This window comes from Parambassis ranga, chromosome 2 (assembly GCF_900634625.1).
Source record: "Parambassis ranga chromosome 2, fParRan2.1, whole genome shotgun sequence".
Lineage (NCBI taxonomy): Eukaryota > Metazoa > Chordata > Actinopteri > Ambassidae > Parambassis > Parambassis ranga.
In genome coordinates this window covers 18,282,095-18,301,841 of record NC_041023.1, presented here as the reverse complement: position 1 = coordinate 18,301,841, position 19,747 = coordinate 18,282,095, and the positions used below count along the sequence as shown (strand labels likewise).

Genomic DNA, 19,747 nt, shown 5'->3' with positions numbered 1-19,747 from the left:
ATGATGAAGAGCAGAGTTCCTGATTGAACTTGCGCTAAGAGCTTCATTTGTTAAGTGTGAGGCAGGGTTATGATGTCAGGAGTTCTTCCACACCAAACTGGAAAGATGATTTCTTTGAGATTTCTGTGTTCCATGTTGAAACAGAAGCACAAAGTTATCATCTAAATACTCATTGCATGTTCTAAAGCTGCAACAATTAGACAGTGGAATTTTTAACCAACTGTTTTAACCAAGAACTGAGCAGCAGTACACTAAAGATGCATATTGTTTCTATTTACTTTTGATCAGTGTTTATAGACATCTCTTTTGGGGACTCTTTGAGCAAGATCACTATAACCTCATCCAACATCCTTCTTTTCAAAGACTCCTTCTCACAGCCTTGTGTCTCTTCTGAGAGATCTGAGTTGGATATTTTTAAACCTGCTTACGGGGATACCTGGAATCCTTAAAGTACCTTTGGTTGTCCTTGGGTCCCTGGTTAGGTAGCATGATTAATTTTCAAAGTTGATTGCAGCTGATTTATTTCCAGGCTGGTTAGAAAAATAAATGAACACACAGTTTGAATAGATGTAGAGGATGTAGAAATCATAGCTTTCTTTTGCACCCCAGTGCATACTTCTGATGGTTGTATATCATCACTGTTTAATAACAGCCTTAAAATGTTGGACCACAATTAATGGCAGTAAGAAAAATGGATTTCGCTGAGGGAAACCTTCAGAGCACATAAGGCCATGTGTCTGTTAGGGACTTTAAGATGAACACATGAGGTGATTTTATTTTTCTACTATCAATCTGAAGGGTATTTGGACAGACCCTCCACTGGATGGCAGCCTCTGAAGTTACTTTGTTGTTGTTGGGGGGCAACCTACACAGTGAGGGTCCATTAAGCTAAGTGGATGTGCTACAGATAGCCAAGTGTGTCAGTGTTGATTTATGCCTCTTTGAGGCTGCGGAGAGTGCTGGAGGTGTTATGACTGGGTATTGCGGTTCTTTTCCACAGTGGTCAAAAGAAGACTAGTGGTCAAAAGAAGTTAGCTTCTGCCACCCATGTATTTCACACTCCTTATCATTTTTTTCTTTAATCAATGTGCAGTCTTAACTCTACACTTTGCTTTACACAGATTGCATTTGCTTGCAAATACAAAGACAGATGCAGGGCCTTATAGAAACAGAAGGTTCAATGTGTGTGTGTGTGTGTGTGTGCGTGCATCTGTGTAAAAGAGAAAGGGTCTGTCTGCCAGATGTGCAGCAGTGAGAGTCCCACTCTGTAGGCGGTGGGTGTTGCTAAACGTGTAAGCAGCCATATGGAGAGGGGGGTTTTGGAAACATCCCATTACAAGTCGTACATCAGAGGACTGACAGGCTCTGATTCTGGAATATTTTGATTTCAGTCACGAGTGCAGTTCCTCCAAAAGCCCTGGAGTGGCTTGTATTAACCCTTTATGAACCACGGATTTTCAAGTGTAATAATGTGTCCACATAATGCTCACTAACATTCTACGTGTAAAAAAATAAATATCTCAAAGAAAGATCTAGACTAGAATGGAGAAAATAAAAGACCATCACATTGTAAACACATTCTTCACTCCCCACTCTCTTCCTCGTAAATCTTTCAGCTTGGCTGGGTGATGAAATATTGAGATGAAATCAGAATGGGAAATGTAAGTTTATGTATATATATTTCAAAAAGTTTAACTTATTTTGAAATTTGGTGCCAGGGCAGAATTTTCATAAATATGAGGTAGGAAGTGTTCACTTCAGTGACCTCAGGATTGCAGGTTGATCTGGTCCTGCTAGGGATCATCAGCCTCTGCAAAAAAAGGGTTGCCCCTTCAAGATGTCATGATGAGGGAGGAGCTGAGGCTCAATATGAAGCTCTTAGTTTTACCTGCTGCCCTACATTCCTACCATCATCTATGGCAACATCAAGATGAGCAAACGTTGGTTGAACACAAGGAGAATCAGAAATATTAGCATTAGCTCAACTAGCATTCTGCTGGGTATAGTTGACTAGACAAAGTGGCAAAGACTGGAGTGCAGATCTGGGGCACCAGGCATTAGTAGTAGGATGAGTCTCAGGTGGTTGATCCAAGGAACAAGTACAGACAGGGCAAAAAAAGATTAGTGCTGCAAGAGGATCTTTCACTTCATCTTTAAAGAGATCATCTTAAAGTGTATTTTTGTAGGAGTACTAATCGTGCTGTCAAATTAGACTGTTATCTTGACATAATAACAATTGACACTGAAGTTGCTCTTATTCATTAAAGAGAAATAAGAATTTCCTTATAATGCTCAACAGACCGTTTTTCAAGGCAAGAGAAGCAAGGAAACAACACGAAGACTCCAACCCAGCTGTTTGCTTTTTGTCGAGGGGGTATTAAAGCACTAAATGAAATATGAGCAGGCAATGTCGTTGTGAGTGATACTGCGTGGGCAGACTACTGGCCACGTAAAAAGTGGGAGTTAGCATTGGTTTGATATCCGGCGCACTGTACAGCGTGCCAGCATTTAAATTCCTACAGAGGCCTCAGGAGTTCCCACTGTCTGGTTAATGAGGATGATGCCATTAGCTTCCATTCAAACACACAATTATATTCGGCTCTGGTTCAAACATCACAAAGCATGCCCTTTGTTGTATTTATTTAAAAAACTGCCTCATGAAGGGCTGGAAAGATTTCAAATTTGACATCCAACAGCCAATGACAGTTCTTATTTTTCGACAGATCAATTACTTTGTATGTTTGACATCAGAACATAAAAAATTGGCTATATATATATATATTAAAAAAAAATAAAAATTCAGGCACCACTCCTAATGCTTTCTCCTAATACCACAACTTCCTGCTTCCTCCCCAATCCTCTGGTGTGAGAGAAAACTAAAGGACCATCCAAGCAAATGTGCTCCAACCACTTCCAAATTCTTGCACTCTCTCTCTCTCTCTCTCTCTTACACACACACTCCTCTGTATGTCCTGAATGATCCTGGCAGCTGCTGTGGAGCAGAGCTGGAGGACTTTGGTGAGAAAATGCAGGAAAGACCACTGTTCTTCATCTGTGGAAAAAAGACTTGACTCCTGGCTCAGACTGCTCTGAGGCCGGCCTGTTCAGGGTTTCCCTCTGCTTCGTTTTTCAAACTTTTTGTTATGCTTGGTAAGAACAGTGACAGCAAGACAACGAACTATGTGAAAAAAACTACAAAAAATATTGTTGCTTATGCCTGAATGAGCCCAAATACAATAAAGAAATAATGAATTTTGATTGTTAAAATGGGATGTAAAGTTTAGTTTGTTTTCACTTTACTGGGATTAGGCATTAAAAAACACCTGGGTCTGAATTATAGGCTTTCTTAACATTTATATTACACATATTTAAAGCAAACTTTGCATCTGTCAGCTACCATGGTGATGAGTCCTAAACCCTCACACATAAGACACGCAGGTACACAGTAGTTATTTTCAAGGACGAAAGCTATTAACCTTTTATTCCTTTTTCCTGACCTGTGCTACAGAATAAAGGATGAGTTATGGTCCTCTGTCAAAAACCCGAAGAGTAACTAACAAACAGGCAAGAAAAGTGGGTGAGGCCTTCCTCCATGCTTTCATTTCAAGCAGACTTAACTTTTCAGTGCTCTCTTGTCTGGTTTATTCAATAAGTCATAAATCAGCTGCAGATTATGCAGAACTCTGCAGCCAGTGCTGACCAGGACCAGAAGGAGAGAACACATCACATCTATTTTAAAGTCTTTGCACTGGTTGCCTGTCAGTCTTGGCACAGATTTAAAGGTACTTGTTTTTATATATTATATATTATATATATATATATATATATATATTAGTGCTGTTAACTGATTTAGGTCCTGACACATCTGTACAAAGTATTTCAACTCTACATATTGTGTTGTAAGCACATGTGGTGACTGCCATCTATGGGTTGAAAAGTAACTATTGCAATTGAATTTACAGTCAATAGTGGAGGTAAATGAAAGCTTTTGTCACCAGCCAGCTGCGTTTGCGATGTGTGTGTTTGCTGGGAACGCTTTACATTAAGAGGACAAATCACTTTGCTCAAAGAACTAATGTGCTCTCTGTGGTAAGGTGATGTTGTGAAGCTCATTTCTAAATATTTAGGGAAAACTTGCTAACAGTTAGTCTTTGCTAATAGTGCTATTAATTTTTCTTTACCTGCATACCACTGCTTTATAGGGCTTGTCTTGATCATTGCCTCTCATTTACACCTGTTGTCTGTTCCATTTGCACAACAGCAGCTGAAACTGATTCACAATCAGTGTTGATCCTAACTGGACAGGCTGATTTCACAGAAGTGTGTTGTGGAAGTGTTCCCTTTATTTCAGTGTATATTTAAATATAAGCTGAAATTATTTTTCTTAACACATCAACATTCTGTGTGTTTTTTGTGTATGTGAATTTGTCTTCAAAAATGGGCCAGATTTTGCCTATATATGATTATACTGTACACATACTATAAACCTAGGCATTTTTTTTACACATAACAGCAGATTTGTATCCTCACTCTCTCTTTGCCGCATGTCACCCCTTTCAGAAAGCATTTATGTGTTTATCTTAACCATAGAGAACAACACGGTTAGGATGTTGTGGTGGACTCCAGGAAGAATAGTCGCTGCTGAGGCAGTGACTAATGGGGATCTATAACAAACCAATAAACCAACACTATGTGTGACTGAACTAAAGTTTTGTTTCAGCTATCATATTCCTCACACAGGGTGGGCTTAGAGGAAGGAAGTCCCTCCTCTCTGTCCTCACATTTATCCATAGCAGAGACCACACTTTCACACAAATACAACAACCTGCTCAGTCCTCCTATAACAACATTTACATTTACTGCACTCCCTTAAACAAAAACCAAGAAACTGAAAAGGAAGAGTACTGCAACACAAACAACCTGAAGGGGTGTGCAATAATTATACAAGACCAGCAACATGCTGCTGCTGAAGACTCAGGACACACAAGGAACCACGAGACATCCGAGGACAACATAATTTGTTGTGACTTCAACAGCATACCAGTTTGCAGGAAACACAAAGTGTTACTAACATGATTCTTGGTCCCAGCAGTATCTTAAGTTTTATTTTGAAAATGTGGCCATTTCCTGTTATTTTGTAGTTACTCCACCTTCCTCGTGTGTCACCACCCTTACCTAATTGCCCTCATGTGTCTCACCTGTGTTCAATTGTCTCCTGTGTTTTTTAAGGTGTGTGTCTCTCTTACTTCCCTGCCAGATCATTTTGTGCGTTCCAGCTTTCCCTTGATTGTGACTGATTCCTGTGCATGATCGTTAGTGTTTCTGGATTTTTACCTTTGCCTCTTTGTCCCTCTGTTTGTATTTTGGCTGATAATTTTTAACCTCTGTCTTTACCTGCTCCCTTAAGTATACTGCCACTTTCTGGACTGACCTTTTATGTACTGAACGCTCGGGTTACAATGTAACCCTGGTTCTCTGAGTGAAGAGACTATCTCTCCAATAGTCTCGAGATGATAGAGAACCCCTGGTTATGGCTTTTGATCTGTGAACTGTCGTGCTTTTGGGTCGCTCCATTTGTCAATACTAACGTTACTTTCAGTGGTAAACCTTTGCATACATTTAAAGTAAAGCTTCCAAATTTTGGTCAACAATTAAACATCGGAAGTCATATGAACGCAAACACATCTGGATCAGATCAGGCATGCTTTGTTTATAAAGAATATATACTTTTTAGATGGTCATTCTATAAACATTTGCAGTAAGGAATACTGGTCCAGATTGCAAGGCTATGGACGGTGGTCCTATGCCACAGGCTGTATTTTGCCCTGACTGTGTAAAGGCAGTTGAATGCAAATGTTTGAACTTCTGTCCAGGATTATCCAGACAGAATTAATCAAGTCAGCTCTATTTTTTTAAACAAGAGTTTAGTGATTCACATAAAGAGTGAAACATCATTCACTATCAACATTTAATCTATAGAGCTGGAGCTGCTGTGGCGAGCACAGAGACACTGAAGGGCCAGATGACCAGAACCCAAATCCTGCATACAAAGGTTGAGTGAATGTGGTGTTGAAAGTGTGGAGGTGGATCAGTGTGTCAGACAAGACTTTGTAGAAGGACAGAATTCCTGCAGGACAGTCCACATACACTGCTACTCTGTGAGAGGCAGAGGAGGAGGAGGAGGAGGAAGAGCAGTGGATGGTTGTTCCTCTGTTATCGTGCCAGGCAGAGTAACCGGTACAATCATAACAGCTCAGACTCCAGGAGTGATCATTTCCGCCAAACCAGCAGTCGGTGCTGTTTCCTTTTTTTCTGATTCCTCTGTAACTCAGTGACACGCGAACTACTCCGGTCCACTCGACCTCCCAGTAACAGCGACCAGTCAAACCATTCGTACACAGGAGCTGCCACCAGCAATCAAATCTGTCTTGATGATCAGGATATGGCTGCTCCTCCTCCACACGTATCACCTTCCTGTTGTTGTCAGACAGTCTGAGGTTTCTGTGTACTGAGTTTGTGTTGACTTCAAGTTCACAGAAATCTCACAGGAAGAGAAAACAGCTGCAGTGTATGATCTGATATGTCATTCATTCATATTAAGTCAATAAAATTATATATATATATATATATATATATATATATATATATATATATATAAAATATTATATTATATTATATTATATTATATTTCATATCTTAATGTTTGAATTAATAAATACATTACTATCAGCTTTGTACAGTCAGTCTTGTACAGTTACAGTTAGAGAAGCAGCTGTTGCTGCACACCAATCTGGAAAGACTTCTAAAACCATTTCAAACTATTTGAAGTTCATTGTTCTATATTCAAAACAACAATCAATGTCAATCTTCACGGGAGTGGATGTCCCAGCTAATTCACCCCAAGATCAGAGAAATACAAAAAACCAAGAGCTACATGTCAGAGCCTACAGAGCATGCTCAGTGATAATGTGACAACACAATTAGAAGAAGGCAGTACAGTTTGATTGAAGGGTTGAAGGGTTTGATTGAAGGGTTCCGCCACAATGGTGTGAGAGAATCATTATAGTCATACAGGAAAGCTAATGTTGCTAAAAGTGAATCTATAAGCTACAAGGGGGTACTTAGTATAACATAACATAACCCATATGTTTTTCTTTTCTTTTAGACTTCATTTGCGATAAATAATGGTGTAATGAAACTTTGTCATGATTTGTTTTTTTGGTTTATTGTGATTTTGTTATTTACCTGTTTTATAATTTATTTATAGTTTCTTTGTTATGTACTTCTGGCGTTCCCTGTGTGGTCCTGTTTCTGGCTGTCTGTGTGATGTTGCTTTGATTCGGTCTTGTTTTCTGTTTTATTGTGAAAGTCCTGTCTCCCTTGTGTTTGTCCATGTGTTTTACTTCCCCTGTGTTCCCGCCTCTGGTGATTGTTTGCCCCGTCCTAATGTTTTTCACCTGTGTATTGTTACCTTGTCTATTTTAGTCCTGTTCTTCCCTTTGTCTGTGCCAGATCATCTTGTTGCCTTTTGTTTCCCCTGAGTTATTGTAAGTATGGTTTATTTTTTATTTTTTTCCTCTTGATAAAGTTTCATAGTCTTTATGGTTGGTTTTCATGCTTGTTTTACAATAAAACTCACATGGAAAGCTTAATAATTTGCCTGCATTTTGAGTTCTCTCTGCAACCAGGAGTGGTTGCAGAGCCTCAAGACAGACTTGACCTGAACATGACTGTATTTAAAGATACCTGACAGTTTATTGTTTTGTTATCAACAGTCAAACTTACACTTCTTCAGACCAGGCTTTAACCATTGTTCTCCATCCTGGCCCACCCTGCAGGAAGAAACACAGTCGGAATAATTTTCTATCCAACAAGCTACAACAAGCTGAATATTATCTGTGTCAGTTGTCTCTGATTGCTTCACCACTGTCCATAAAGAAAAGACCAGGAAAAAGAAGAAAGAAGAAGATGATTCTCTTCTGATTCGATTTGACATGTTGCGTCAGTTTCACCAACATGAATACTAAATTCATTTTTTTTATCCTGTTCACAGATCAGTCAACATCCAGATTCCAATGTTTTTGTGTAATTGACGTATTCCAGCCCGAAGCTCAAATGACAGGGCGTGTCAAGCTCCATACACTACCAAAGTGGTATCATATAATTTGATGATGTCTGTACAAGTTACTCTTCTGTCAATAATTGTAAGTATGCTTTACAAAAAAGTGTGAAAACAGAGCTGGAGGATTCATCCTATGCAACTCTCTGTGGATGAACTGAAAGAACACATTAGACAATACAGTCTCCTGTTGTCTGTTACCTGAAAGTGTCCAGTTTACACTGTTGCCTCTCTATTGCAGATGACAGCAGCTTCACACCTGAGTCTCCTAGGTAATTGTACCTCAGGTCAAGCTCTCTGAGATGGGAGGGGTTGGACCTTAGAGCTGAGGCCAGAGAAGCACAACCTCTCTCTGTGATGAGACAGCCTGACAGCCTGCAGTTGGAAACACATGATGCATTCAGTAGCAAGAAAGAAAATTAGATGAACCTAAAGTAGGATCAACAGACCTGAGGGTTCCCAGTCTACATTGTGGATTATCTAGTCCTGCGGCCAGCAGCTTCACTCCTGAATCCTGCAGATTGTTGTTACTCAGATCCAGCTCTCTCAGACTAGAGGACAGGGAGCTGAGGACTGAGGACAGAGCTTCACAGCTCCTTTCTGAGAGGTTACAGCTGCTCAACCTGAAGAAGAATTAAGAATAAACATAAACCTAATGTTTTGTCATGTAAAGACGGAAATATGTTTGAATTATATGTCATATAAATCGTATAAATCCACCTACAGAACTTTGTTGGAGGCTTTGACCACTGGCAGCAGCCTCAGAAGAGCCTCCTCTGAAGCAGAGTATTTCTTCAGGTCAAACACCTCCAGATCTTCTTCTGAAGACAGTAAGATGAAGACCAGAGCTGACCACTGAGCAGGAGACAGTTCATCTGTGGACAGACGTCCTGATCTCAGGGAGTGTTCGATCTCCTCCACTAGAGAACCATCATTCAGGTCATTCAGACAGTGGAACAGATTAATGCTTCTCACTGCAGACACATTCTCACTGATCTTCTTCTTGATATACTGGACTGTTTCCTGATTGGTCTGTGAGCTACTTTCTGTCTGTGTCAGCAGACCTTGTAGGAGAGTCTGATTGGTCTTCAGTGAAAGACCTAAGAGGAAGCGGAGGAACAAGTCCAGGTGTCCATTTGGACTCAGTAATGCCTCGTCCACAGCACTCTGGTGGAGATGTTTTAGTTTAGGTTTGTCTCTAAAGCCTTTAGACCACAGAGATGTTGTTTGTTGTTCCAGCAGGTTGACAGCAGAGTTGATGAAGGTCAGATGGACATGAAGAGCAGCTAGAAACTCCTGAACACTCAGATGGATGAAGCAGAACACCTTGTCCTGGTACAGGCCTCTCTCCTCTTTAAAGATCTGTGTGAACACTCCTGAGTACACCGAGGCTGCGCTGATATCGATGCCACACGCTGTCAGTTCTGATTCATAGAAGATCAGGTTTCCTTTCTGCAGCTGCTCAAAAGCCAATTTTCCTAGAGACTGGATCACCTCCCTGCTCTCTGGACTCCAGTGAGGATCTGTCTCAGCTCCTCCATCATATTTGACCTTTTTCACTTTGGTCTGAACCACCAGGAAGTGGATAAACATCTCAGTCAGGGTCTTGGGCAGCTCACCTCCCTCTCTGGTCTTCAACATGTCCTCCAGAACTGTAGCAGTGATCCAGCAGAAGACTGGGATGTGGCACATGATGCGGAGGCTTTGTGATGTCTTGATGTGGGAGATGATCCTGCTGGCCTGCTCCTCCTCTCTGAATCTCCTCCTGAAGTACTCCTCCTTCTGTGGGTCAGTGAACCCTCTGATCTCTGTCATCACGTCCACACAGTCAGGAAGGATCTGATTGGCTGCTGCAGGTTGTGTGGTTAATCAGAGGTGAGCAGAGGGAAGCAGCTTCCCCCTGATGAGGTTTGTCAGCAGCACATATACTGAGGTGGACTCTGTGACATCAGTCAGTATCTCATTGTTGTGGAAATCCAGAGGAAGTCAACACTCATCCAGACCGTTAAAGATGAAGACCACCTGGTGGTGTTGAAAGCTGCAGATTCCTGCGTCTTTGGCTTCAGTGAAGAAGTGATGAACAAGTTCCACCAAGCGGAACTTTTTCTCTCTCAGCACATTCAGCTCTCTGAAAGTGAATGGAAATGTGAACTGGATGTCCTGGTTGGCTTTGTCTTCAGCCCAGTCCAGAGTGAACTTCCGTGTTAAGACTGTTTTCCCGATGCCAGCCACTCCCTTTGTCATCACTGTTCTGATTGGTTTCCGTCTTCCAGGTGAGCCTCTAAAGAGGTCCTCACATCTGATGGGGGTTTCTGACCTGTGTGTTTTCCTGGATGCTGTTTCAATCTGTCTGATCTCATGTTCCTCATTGACCTCTGCAGTCCTTCCCTCTGATGTAGAGCTCTGTGTAGATCTGGTTCAGAAGGGTCGGCTCTCCTGCTTTAGCGATCCCCTCAAACACACACTGGAACTTCTTCTTCAGGCTAGACTTGAGTTGTTGCTGATACTCTGTGAAGTAGATTCCTAAACAAACAATGAACTTCATTAATATGGAAATGTTATAAAATAAAATTTTATAGGGTTGAAGGGTTTGATTGAAGGGTTCCGCCACAATGGTGAGAGAATCATTATAGTCATACAGGAAAGCTAATGTTGCTAAAAGTGAATCTATAAGCTACAAGGGGGTACTTAGTATAACATAACATAACCCATATGTTTTTCTTTTCTTTTAGACTTCATTTGCGATAAATAATGGTGTAATGAAACTTTGTCATGATTTGTTTTTTTGGTTTATTGTGATTTTGTTATTTACCTGTTTTATAATTTATTTATAGTTTCTTTGTTATGTACTTCTGGTGTTCCCTGTGTGGTCCTGTTTCTGGCAGTCTGTGTGATGTTGCTTTGATTCGGTCTTGTTTTCTGTTTTATTGTGAAAGTCCCGTCTCCCTTGTGTTTGTCCATGTGTTTTACTTCCCCTGTGTTCCTGCCTCTGGTGATTGTTTGCCCCGTCCTAATGTTTTTCACCTGTGTATTGTTACCTTGTCTATTTTAGTCCTGTTCTTCCCTTTGTCTGTGCCAGATCATCTTGTTGCCTTTTGTTTCCCCTGAGTTATTGTAAGTATGGTTTATTTTTTATTTTTTTCCTCTTGATATAGTTTCATAGTCATGGTTGGTTTTCATGCTTGTTTTACAATAAAACTCACATTTAACACCATTTGTAAAAGATTTTTGTCCTCATAAAATTTAGCATGTTAAATTGTAGGCAGTTGCTGAAGAATTTATAGACAATTGCATCATATTTACATCAATATATTCTTGTTTGCTCCATTTTCTGTTTTCATCATTTCAAAGCTGTTAAAATCTTACTGCTCTGCAGACGATCAGCCAGCTCTTCCTGCTTCCTTCTCTTCAGGAAGTGCACTGTGATCTGCACAAATGACTCTTTGCTGCTCCTCTGCTCTTCATCCTCATCATACTCCTCCGGACTCTGAGTATTCTGGGTAATCTGCACTCAAAACCTTTTGAATCACTTTCAGTTCATTCCTCACAAAAGTGATAATGTTCCACTCCAGCAGCTGGAACAGAGAAATATACAGAGTTTGTTTTATAGGTCAAACTGATAGCAGACAAAATCAGATATATTAAAACCTTTCTAATGCTAAAGTTTACTGCAGGACTGTTGTAAGCAGTATGGTTATCTTTTGTTACATGTGGATCTGATTCATTTCAGTTCAGTTTTATTTGTAGAATTGACCCAAGCACAGATCCCTGTGAAACTCTATGACTGACCCCTATATATAATGGGGAGACATCATTAAGAAATATATTTAATAAATATGCAAATACTGCATCTCTGTAGTAAACCACTGTGGTCAACGGTTTAAAAGCAGCAAAAGCTAAAAGCTTAAAAGCTTAAAAAGCTAAAATAAGGTAACACCGTGTGAAGTGATTCCTTGTCATCTGGTTAAAGGTTTATTGTGTTGTCTACCTGTGTTGAGTAAACCATGAGCCTGTGACACACCATCAAACAGAAACAGGAAGTAACACCTCTATCTAAAACACTGCATGACTGTTTCATGCAACAATGAAAACAATTTTTTATAAACTGATTTTACAATAAAATAGTTGAATCTGTATAGGCTCTCACCATAAATATGGAGTCCAGCTGTGTGTTAGGAGCACACTGACCACTGAGAACATCTGACCTCTGCTGGTTAACACTGCAAAAACATTAAGCTTCATCACATTTTGTGTTCTATAATGATGAACTTTGACCTGTCAGTGCTGTTCTCATTGTTGATCTAATTTTCATAGAGGAAGCTGTTTATGTCCTCACCTTTTATCAACACATTGGAGTTCATCTTTAAAGTGAACATGTTTCAGCATAGACTGCTCACTCTGCATGGACAGACAGCTTGGAACAGGAAATCCTGCTCTGATAGAAAGAAACCCAGCACAAAGGGATAAGCTGAGATACAGTGTTTTCTAATGGAGACACTTTTACTGCAATAACTCTATAAAAAAATCCTCTGCAATCCTCCATTGTATTTTGTAACTGTTTGTGTGTGTTGTGTATCAGTAGACAGTGACATGGACAGTCCTCTCACCTCTGAGCTTAAGTCCAGCTCCCAGGTTCCTCACATTGTGTTGCTTTAGAGGGAGGGAGTCCCTCCTCCCTGTCCTCTTTCTGATCCATAGAAGAGACCACCCCATCTCTAAAGTGGAAGAGCTGGACACATCAATATTCATATCTATGCACATATACTGTATCATGTACTATATATTTTGAGGGCTAGCCAACATTATACATACCTTCTGACCAATCAATGGCGTCCTTTTAAAAAGACATTTTTTCCCCCTTGAAAAATAAGTTCAGATCAACTTGTACACTCTTTCCCCCTTCAACTCGCTCGCCACTCCTGCCATCTGTAGGTCTTTGTCCAGAGGACACTGTCACTTCCTTATTATTTCAGAGTCCAAAGTCAGTGACGAATCTGAATAACATAGTTAGTTCGTCTGTCTGTCCACTAGATGGAGCTAATAAATCACCTAATGAAATGTAATGGAGCGGCAGTACTTTGGATCACATGCATACAGGAGTCAGTGCTCACATGTTTACTTTGACCTGTTAAGGCACTACATTGTGACATGGCACTGCTCTGTGGTCCAGTTCTGATGCCCACATACCTGTTGGTATGTTTTGCCTGTCCATGCTTTGAGCACAGGACAGGGATCGGCATGAACACCCTGAGTGTTTTGCAACTTCTTAGCCCCATGCACTACACACTGTGATGACCTGTGGTAGGCAGAGGCAGTCTCCACCTTTAGTCTGTAGGATCGAACCTCACAGTCCAGCCTTCGCTCCAAATGTGCATTAATTGTCCTTGACCGCTCATGATCTTGACATGTCACAGGTTCAGGTTACATTTGCTGTTACTTTTGTTACTGATAGTAGAGGAATTGATATGTTTTAATAGAAGAAGTTATGTATATCATAAGGATAATTATTTTTAGCTTTTTTGCATGTGTTGCAAAATTATAATAGTCACTTAATCAGGGTCTGTCAGGCTTAGCGATAGACGTTCTGGATGCTTTAGGTTAAAGGTGTCTGCTCACCTCTTCGTATCACAGCATTGGACAATGCAGACAAACATAGAGGAAGTACTGGTGTGTCTTTTGTTTAAATGCTTGGTCAAGGTAGAGCTTCTCACTGACAATGACACTATGTAACAATTCAGTGTATTTGATTTCTAAAACGCCTTTCCCAGCAGTTATATATTACTGTAAATATAGATGTCATTTTCATGGTGTGCCATACAGCTTGCTAACAATTGTCAAACTCAAGGCCTACAAGCCACATCCAGCCAGCCAGAATCCCAAAAAAACAGGTGCCTGCGAGACGGGCAAGAGAGACAATGAGGGAATGGGAGGTGACATAACAAGACGGCAGGTTGTATACTGTGATTAGATGAATGAAAGAGGTGGGACCAGAAAGACGCTTGTGAGAAAAAGGCTCAGTCTCAATCGATATTTTAGTCCTTAAAAACCAGAACATCTCTACCTGCTCTTGGGGGTGGGAACTTGTCCCAATGGCTGCCAAAAATGGTGTAAGCAGTTATCCCTGCATAAAGTCTGTTTTCTCTTGCCCTGTTTTAAACACTTAACCTTGACTAATCATAGCTGTAAACAGACGGCGCAGAATGCCCCCATCCCCCCTCTGTAGTTGGACTTTTGCAGCTTTATTGGTCTCATGATAAGATGACATTGATCAGTACAAAAAAAACCAATAATTTAATGTAATATCGCATCCATATATGTTGTTAGAAGAAACATGACCACGAGTCATATCTGGCGGGTGTATTATTGATCAAAAGTGTTGTCTAGAACATTTTGAAAAGCTTGACAAAAGCAGCAGTTAGTTGGTTAGTTTATTGTCCCCCTTGGGAAAACTTGGTACATCTTCATGTCTCACTTTGCATATTAAACAGACATTCAGAGTATGACATCAAATTTAAACCTACATATTAAGAGGCATCAAGACACACATCATAGACACAAGGGAGACACATGATGTAGGGGGGGACATATACACATAAACTGACTTTTTTTCTTTCATTTAAAATGTGACAGGGGTGTCATGTATAGTACATTGTGTGTAGGTTGTCTTTTGTTTAGGGTGGAGATGGCTGAGGGTATTAGGCTTTTGCTGAAGCGGGCCTTGCTGCATGTGATACTTCTGAATCTCCTTCCAGATGGCAGGGGTTAGAAATGATGGTTGAGTGGGTGTGTGTGGTGTCCCGTGATATTGCATATTCAATGTGTGTGATGGCCTTTCTGCTTTGGTCTTCCAGATTAAGAGTTTGTAGTCCAATTATTTTTGTGGCAGTCCAGGTTTTGTGGAGGAGTTTGTTGCAGCTTTTGATGGTGAGCATATTGAAGAAGCAGGTGGAGTAAAATGGGTTGCACAATGCTTGTATACAGAAATAAAAGTAGGTAGGGGGCAGTTTGTGTCTGTGATAAGGCCAAGGTATGTGTATGCAGAATGACGCAACCCTGGTGACAAGACATGGACGATCTGCTGTCTGTTGGAGAGGAAGCTGTGAATCAGATGGATCAGAGAGGAGGGGACGTTGGGATGGTGTCATTTCTGGATTATCAGGTGTCTCTGGATAGTGTTGAAAGCGGAGCTGAAGCCCACAACACACAGGGGTCCTGACGGTAGTGCCGGGGGGAGTCCAAATGTTGCAGGAGGAGATGCAGCACGCAAGCCACAGCATCTTCAGTGCCCCTCGTAGCCTTGTAGGCAAATTGAAGGAGGTCAAGCTGCTGTTGGACATGTGGCAGGATGTGTTATTTTAGATTGCAGTCTAAAAAGCCAATGAGTATAATTCATGTTAAAGTGCTTGTTAATTTATAAACAGTGGTGGTCTCTCATATGAGGACAAATAAATACAAATATGTGCAATATTAGCAAATGTTCATCATGTTCAGTGCAGACTTGTGCTTGGCCTCCTTCCTCATTATAGTCCATCATAATGAGAGCTTCTTGTACTTCCTGTAGACACGTATTCATTCCATCTTTCTCTTTTCAAACTGTCATAAAAGCTCATTGTGGATGTCCAGCAGCGAGAATTATAAGAAGCCATCCGAACCAGCCCGCTCTCTCCATCAATCCAAAGACAAGTGCTTCCACTCAGCTGAGACATATAAAGAGGTTTTTTTTTCTGTGCTCTGAGGCCGTGCTGCAGTTAGAACACCCTGCAGGCTCAGGTTTGGTTCACTTTGTCCTCCTCCATCTCCTTTTATGTTTTTCAAAGAAAAGGCGGCATTATGTTTGGTTTTTTCATTACTCAAATATAATAGAAACTTCCTTGCACACAGAATTACCAAGCCAATCCTTGTTTATCCCCACTGTCTGGTAGTTTCACCTCAGGTGAGGAGTCTCTGGAGCCAGCTTCAGAGGACAGGAAATGTCTGCAGAGGTCTGAGAGCTGCAGAACACGCACATGACCAGAGGCAAAGGATGGAGCACAAATTTCAGGACTGATTTCTTTTGTTGTGTATGTCCGACTGAATGCACTCCAAACACGCAATGTACCATTTACTCATAGTCTAAAATACATATATATATATTTCTCTGGAAACAACATGAGCCTAATGCTCATTTTGTGTGCATTTTGTGCTTTTTAAATGTAAAATCAATAATAAACTGAACATACAGTTGTATTAGTATACTGTCTACATTGACAAGATCCCTGCTTTAATTGTCTGCCTTTAGGTTTCTTTTACTCCACCTGTGTACAACATTGTATTTAATTTTTGGAGAATGTTCGGTGTCAGTTCAGCTCACCAACACTGATATCCAGCTACTTCTGTTGTTGTGTTCAGGTTAGGTGCTGTTAAAAATGCACATTTATGGCCTGTCTTTTACACGTAGCCACCACTGGTGCTGTAAACACACAGACACTGTTTGTGTCTGCAGGTGGGTGAGGCTCTTGTTCTTTTAAAAAAAAAATCTTAAAAAATAAATTGATCAGAAGATGAGACAGGAACAGCAGCTACTGTCCTCTGTGTCTACAACAGGATAGGCATAAAGCCTCCACTCCTGTTTTCCATACATTCAAACAATGCAGGCCTCATATGTTCTATTGGAAGTATGGTGAAACCTATTAAACCAGACACATAGAATCATTAAACTGTCACAATATATTATGGATAAATTAGTAGACTTTTTTATGTGCAGTTATTTAATTTGAATGCACACAAGTTAGTTATATACACTTCTATGCAAGTGAGGACTCGAACAGGCAGATCCTCTCTGTTCTCTTTGCTGGCTTTGGTGATGCATGACTTTCAGTTTTCTCTGCCTCTTTCTCCACTGCACTATTTTCTGCTTATATATGCTTATATATGTTCAAAAATGTTGATTGACATTCAGCATTGTGTGAAACGTCTTTGAAGTTTGTAGAAACTTTAAATGTAAAAGAGTATACATCGAGTATATATCGAGTTTGTGTAATGACAGCAGCTGATCGCTTGTTTCTATTTACTCAGTGTTTACAGAAGTAGGGCAGATCAAACACAATTGACATAGATGTAGTGTGCTAAGCATCTCATATCTTATCTCACTGAGGATGTTCCTGTGGTGGTACTAAGACCTTGATGTGTGTCGAGTCCCCAGGAGGACAACCAATAATCAGAGAGCTGGCACAGCAACTAGTATTTGACCTACACCACGTACTGTGTGTGGCTCACTTCCTGTTTGGCAGCTCTAATTTTCCCTTAGCAGCCATTGACAACTGTTGCACTGATCACAACACTTCACTCATGAGGAGGAGCCCCGACCTTTGACCTCAGTTAGGATGCCCAACACATAGGAGAGCATAAACAACAAGCTTTATGTTTTTTCAACAAACACCCAAGGTCCTGACCTTTTAGCAGATGTCAACTGAGAAACTAATTTTGTTTATTTAGCTAGTGCATATTCCTGAATATGTACACTTTTTCAAATATCTTATGAGCAAAAACAACTCAGAAAATCCTAACAACCATGAAAACTGCATATTGCATCTCTAACACGCGACAGCTCCGTATCCAGTTTGCACTCAGTAATCTACTTTTGCCTCCCCCAAGGGGGTATGATTGCATAACATACAGTGTGTCATAGTTAATGGATTTTGCTACAGCTTGATGTTAGCTGACGTGCAAACTTACATTTTTCAAGCAGTAGAGCATGTTAATACTGGATTTACTGCCCCAGGGTCACATCAGCGAACACTTACAGACACACTGCATAGATGAAACTTACCATGACAAAATAAATTGAGTCATGTCTATGTATTAGTGCTTTGAAGTGTATGTAAGACAGACTGTTTTTACCTTGTCATCCAGTGGAGGACAAGTTTTGTTATAAGCACACGCTTCTGTCATCATACATCCATTTTATTTACCTGGTTCTGTATAGGGGTCATGAGGTTCCCAGTTCGATTCTGACTGGGGCCTTTCTGTGTGGAGTTTGCACATTCTCCCTGTGCCTGCGTGGGTGCTCCGGCTCCCTCAAACATTCTAAAGTTGTGCTTGTTGGGTCAATTGGTCACTCTAAATTGCCCATAGGTGTGAGTGTGAATGGTTGTCTGTCTGTATGTTGCCCTGCGATGAACTGGTGACCTGTCCAGGGTGCACTCCGTCTCTCACCCATAGTTAGATGGGATGGGCTCCAGTCCCCCGTGACCCTGCACTACAGGACAAAACGGGTTCAGATGATGGATGGATGGATGGATGGATTTTTTGGTATGTGGGAGCAAGCCAGAGTACATGGAGTAAACCCATACAGGCAAGTGGAGAACTCCACACAGTTGGCCCCAACCAGATTCCTAAGACCTTCTTGCCATGCGGCACACCACTGTCATTCCACTGTGAAACATAGTGTGCTTTCGAAGCTCTGTGTGGTGGCTCCAACCAAAGCTGTAACAGCGCCAACACCTTAAGTCGTACTTCCACATCCACACCTTCAAAACATTTTTGTAAAATTTGCCCTCAAAGAAAAATGTAACGGCCCCACCTGTGTGTGTATGTGTCCTTGTGGTAACACATGTTTGTGTCTAAACAGACCAACTGCCCCTTACTGCAGCTCCTATCTCCCTCTCAATCGTGTCAATAGACTATGGTCGAGCAGACAACCGGTTATCGTCTCAACTTTACTCTGAAGGTATAAACACCTGATTCAGTAGCAATTGTGAATCTGCGGTATCACTAAAGAGCAGCAAAATGTCCTCAAAGAACTCTCAAGCTCTTGAATCACTACTCATAAGGTCAAATTATTAATATGTGCTTAATTAAGTTCTACACTTGTACTTCTATTAACCAGGTGTGATTAATAATGCATTCGACAGGAGCAGTTATAAAAAAAAATGAATTCCATATCCTGCATCAGAACTCATCATCCAGCTTGCTGCTGGGAGTACAGGATCCTCTGAGGCTCCTATACTTCCAGGCTCTGTCTCGGTGCTGGTGCCTGATCCTTTCATAACAACCACGTATGCTACTTGGAAGGAATTCACAGCACACATGCAGAATTTGATATGAGTGACATAAAAGATGGAGGGAGGAGTGGGGTGGGGTGGGGTGGGTGGTGTTTGCACAGGGCAGACAGAGGCTGTGATAAACGTATGGAAATCCCTGATGTTTCTGTTCTCTTTTTTAGCCCACTTGTAATGCCACTCACACAGACTCTCCTTTCAACCTCCCATAGAAACTCCTTCACCTGAACTCCCGAATAATCTGACAAAGTTGAGAAGCACAGAGAAGGATGTTCTCATTGCGTTCACTGTGTATTTATTTAACATTTCAGATAAGACATTCTTTGTGTTGCACCTTAGCTTCACACTGAATGACAATTACTATGACTCGTGGCTGAATCCTGCTGAACAAAGGGAACCAGATGTGCTAACACATTTAGGACTCATTCCTGCAGCACACTATAGAGGGGATGCATCCTTCAAGATGGAAGATACATTTGTAGGACAACTGAGGGCACAGTGGGGCAACAAGGCCGTCACGTTTCAATGGCTCCCTCAAATTTGACTTATAAATGCATCCTGGTTACAAAGTACATATCCCAGATACTAA

At 41.0% G+C, this 19,747-nt stretch overlaps 1 protein-coding gene and 1 pseudogene across 1 annotated transcript; both read right to left on the bottom strand.

Annotated features, from left to right (window-relative positions):
* Positions 1-4,431: 4,431 nt before the first annotated feature.
* Positions 4,432-8,820, bottom strand: LOC114432450 (NACHT, LRR and PYD domains-containing protein 14-like). Its single transcript, XM_028400471.1, has 5 exons — positions 8,795-8,820; positions 8,569-8,742; positions 8,321-8,494; positions 7,786-7,832; positions 4,432-6,541 (listed from the first exon to the last, which is right to left on the bottom strand). The coding sequence occupies exons 1-5, from the start codon at positions 8,818-8,820 to the stop codon at positions 5,952-5,954; spliced, it is 1,011 nt and encodes a 336-aa protein (XP_028256272.1). The 3' UTR covers positions 4,432-5,951.
* A 19-nt stretch (positions 8,821-8,839) lies between these two features.
* On the bottom strand, positions 8,840-12,868 carry LOC114432447 (protein NLRC3-like; annotated as a pseudogene).
* Between the last annotated feature and the right edge of the window lie 6,879 nt (positions 12,869-19,747).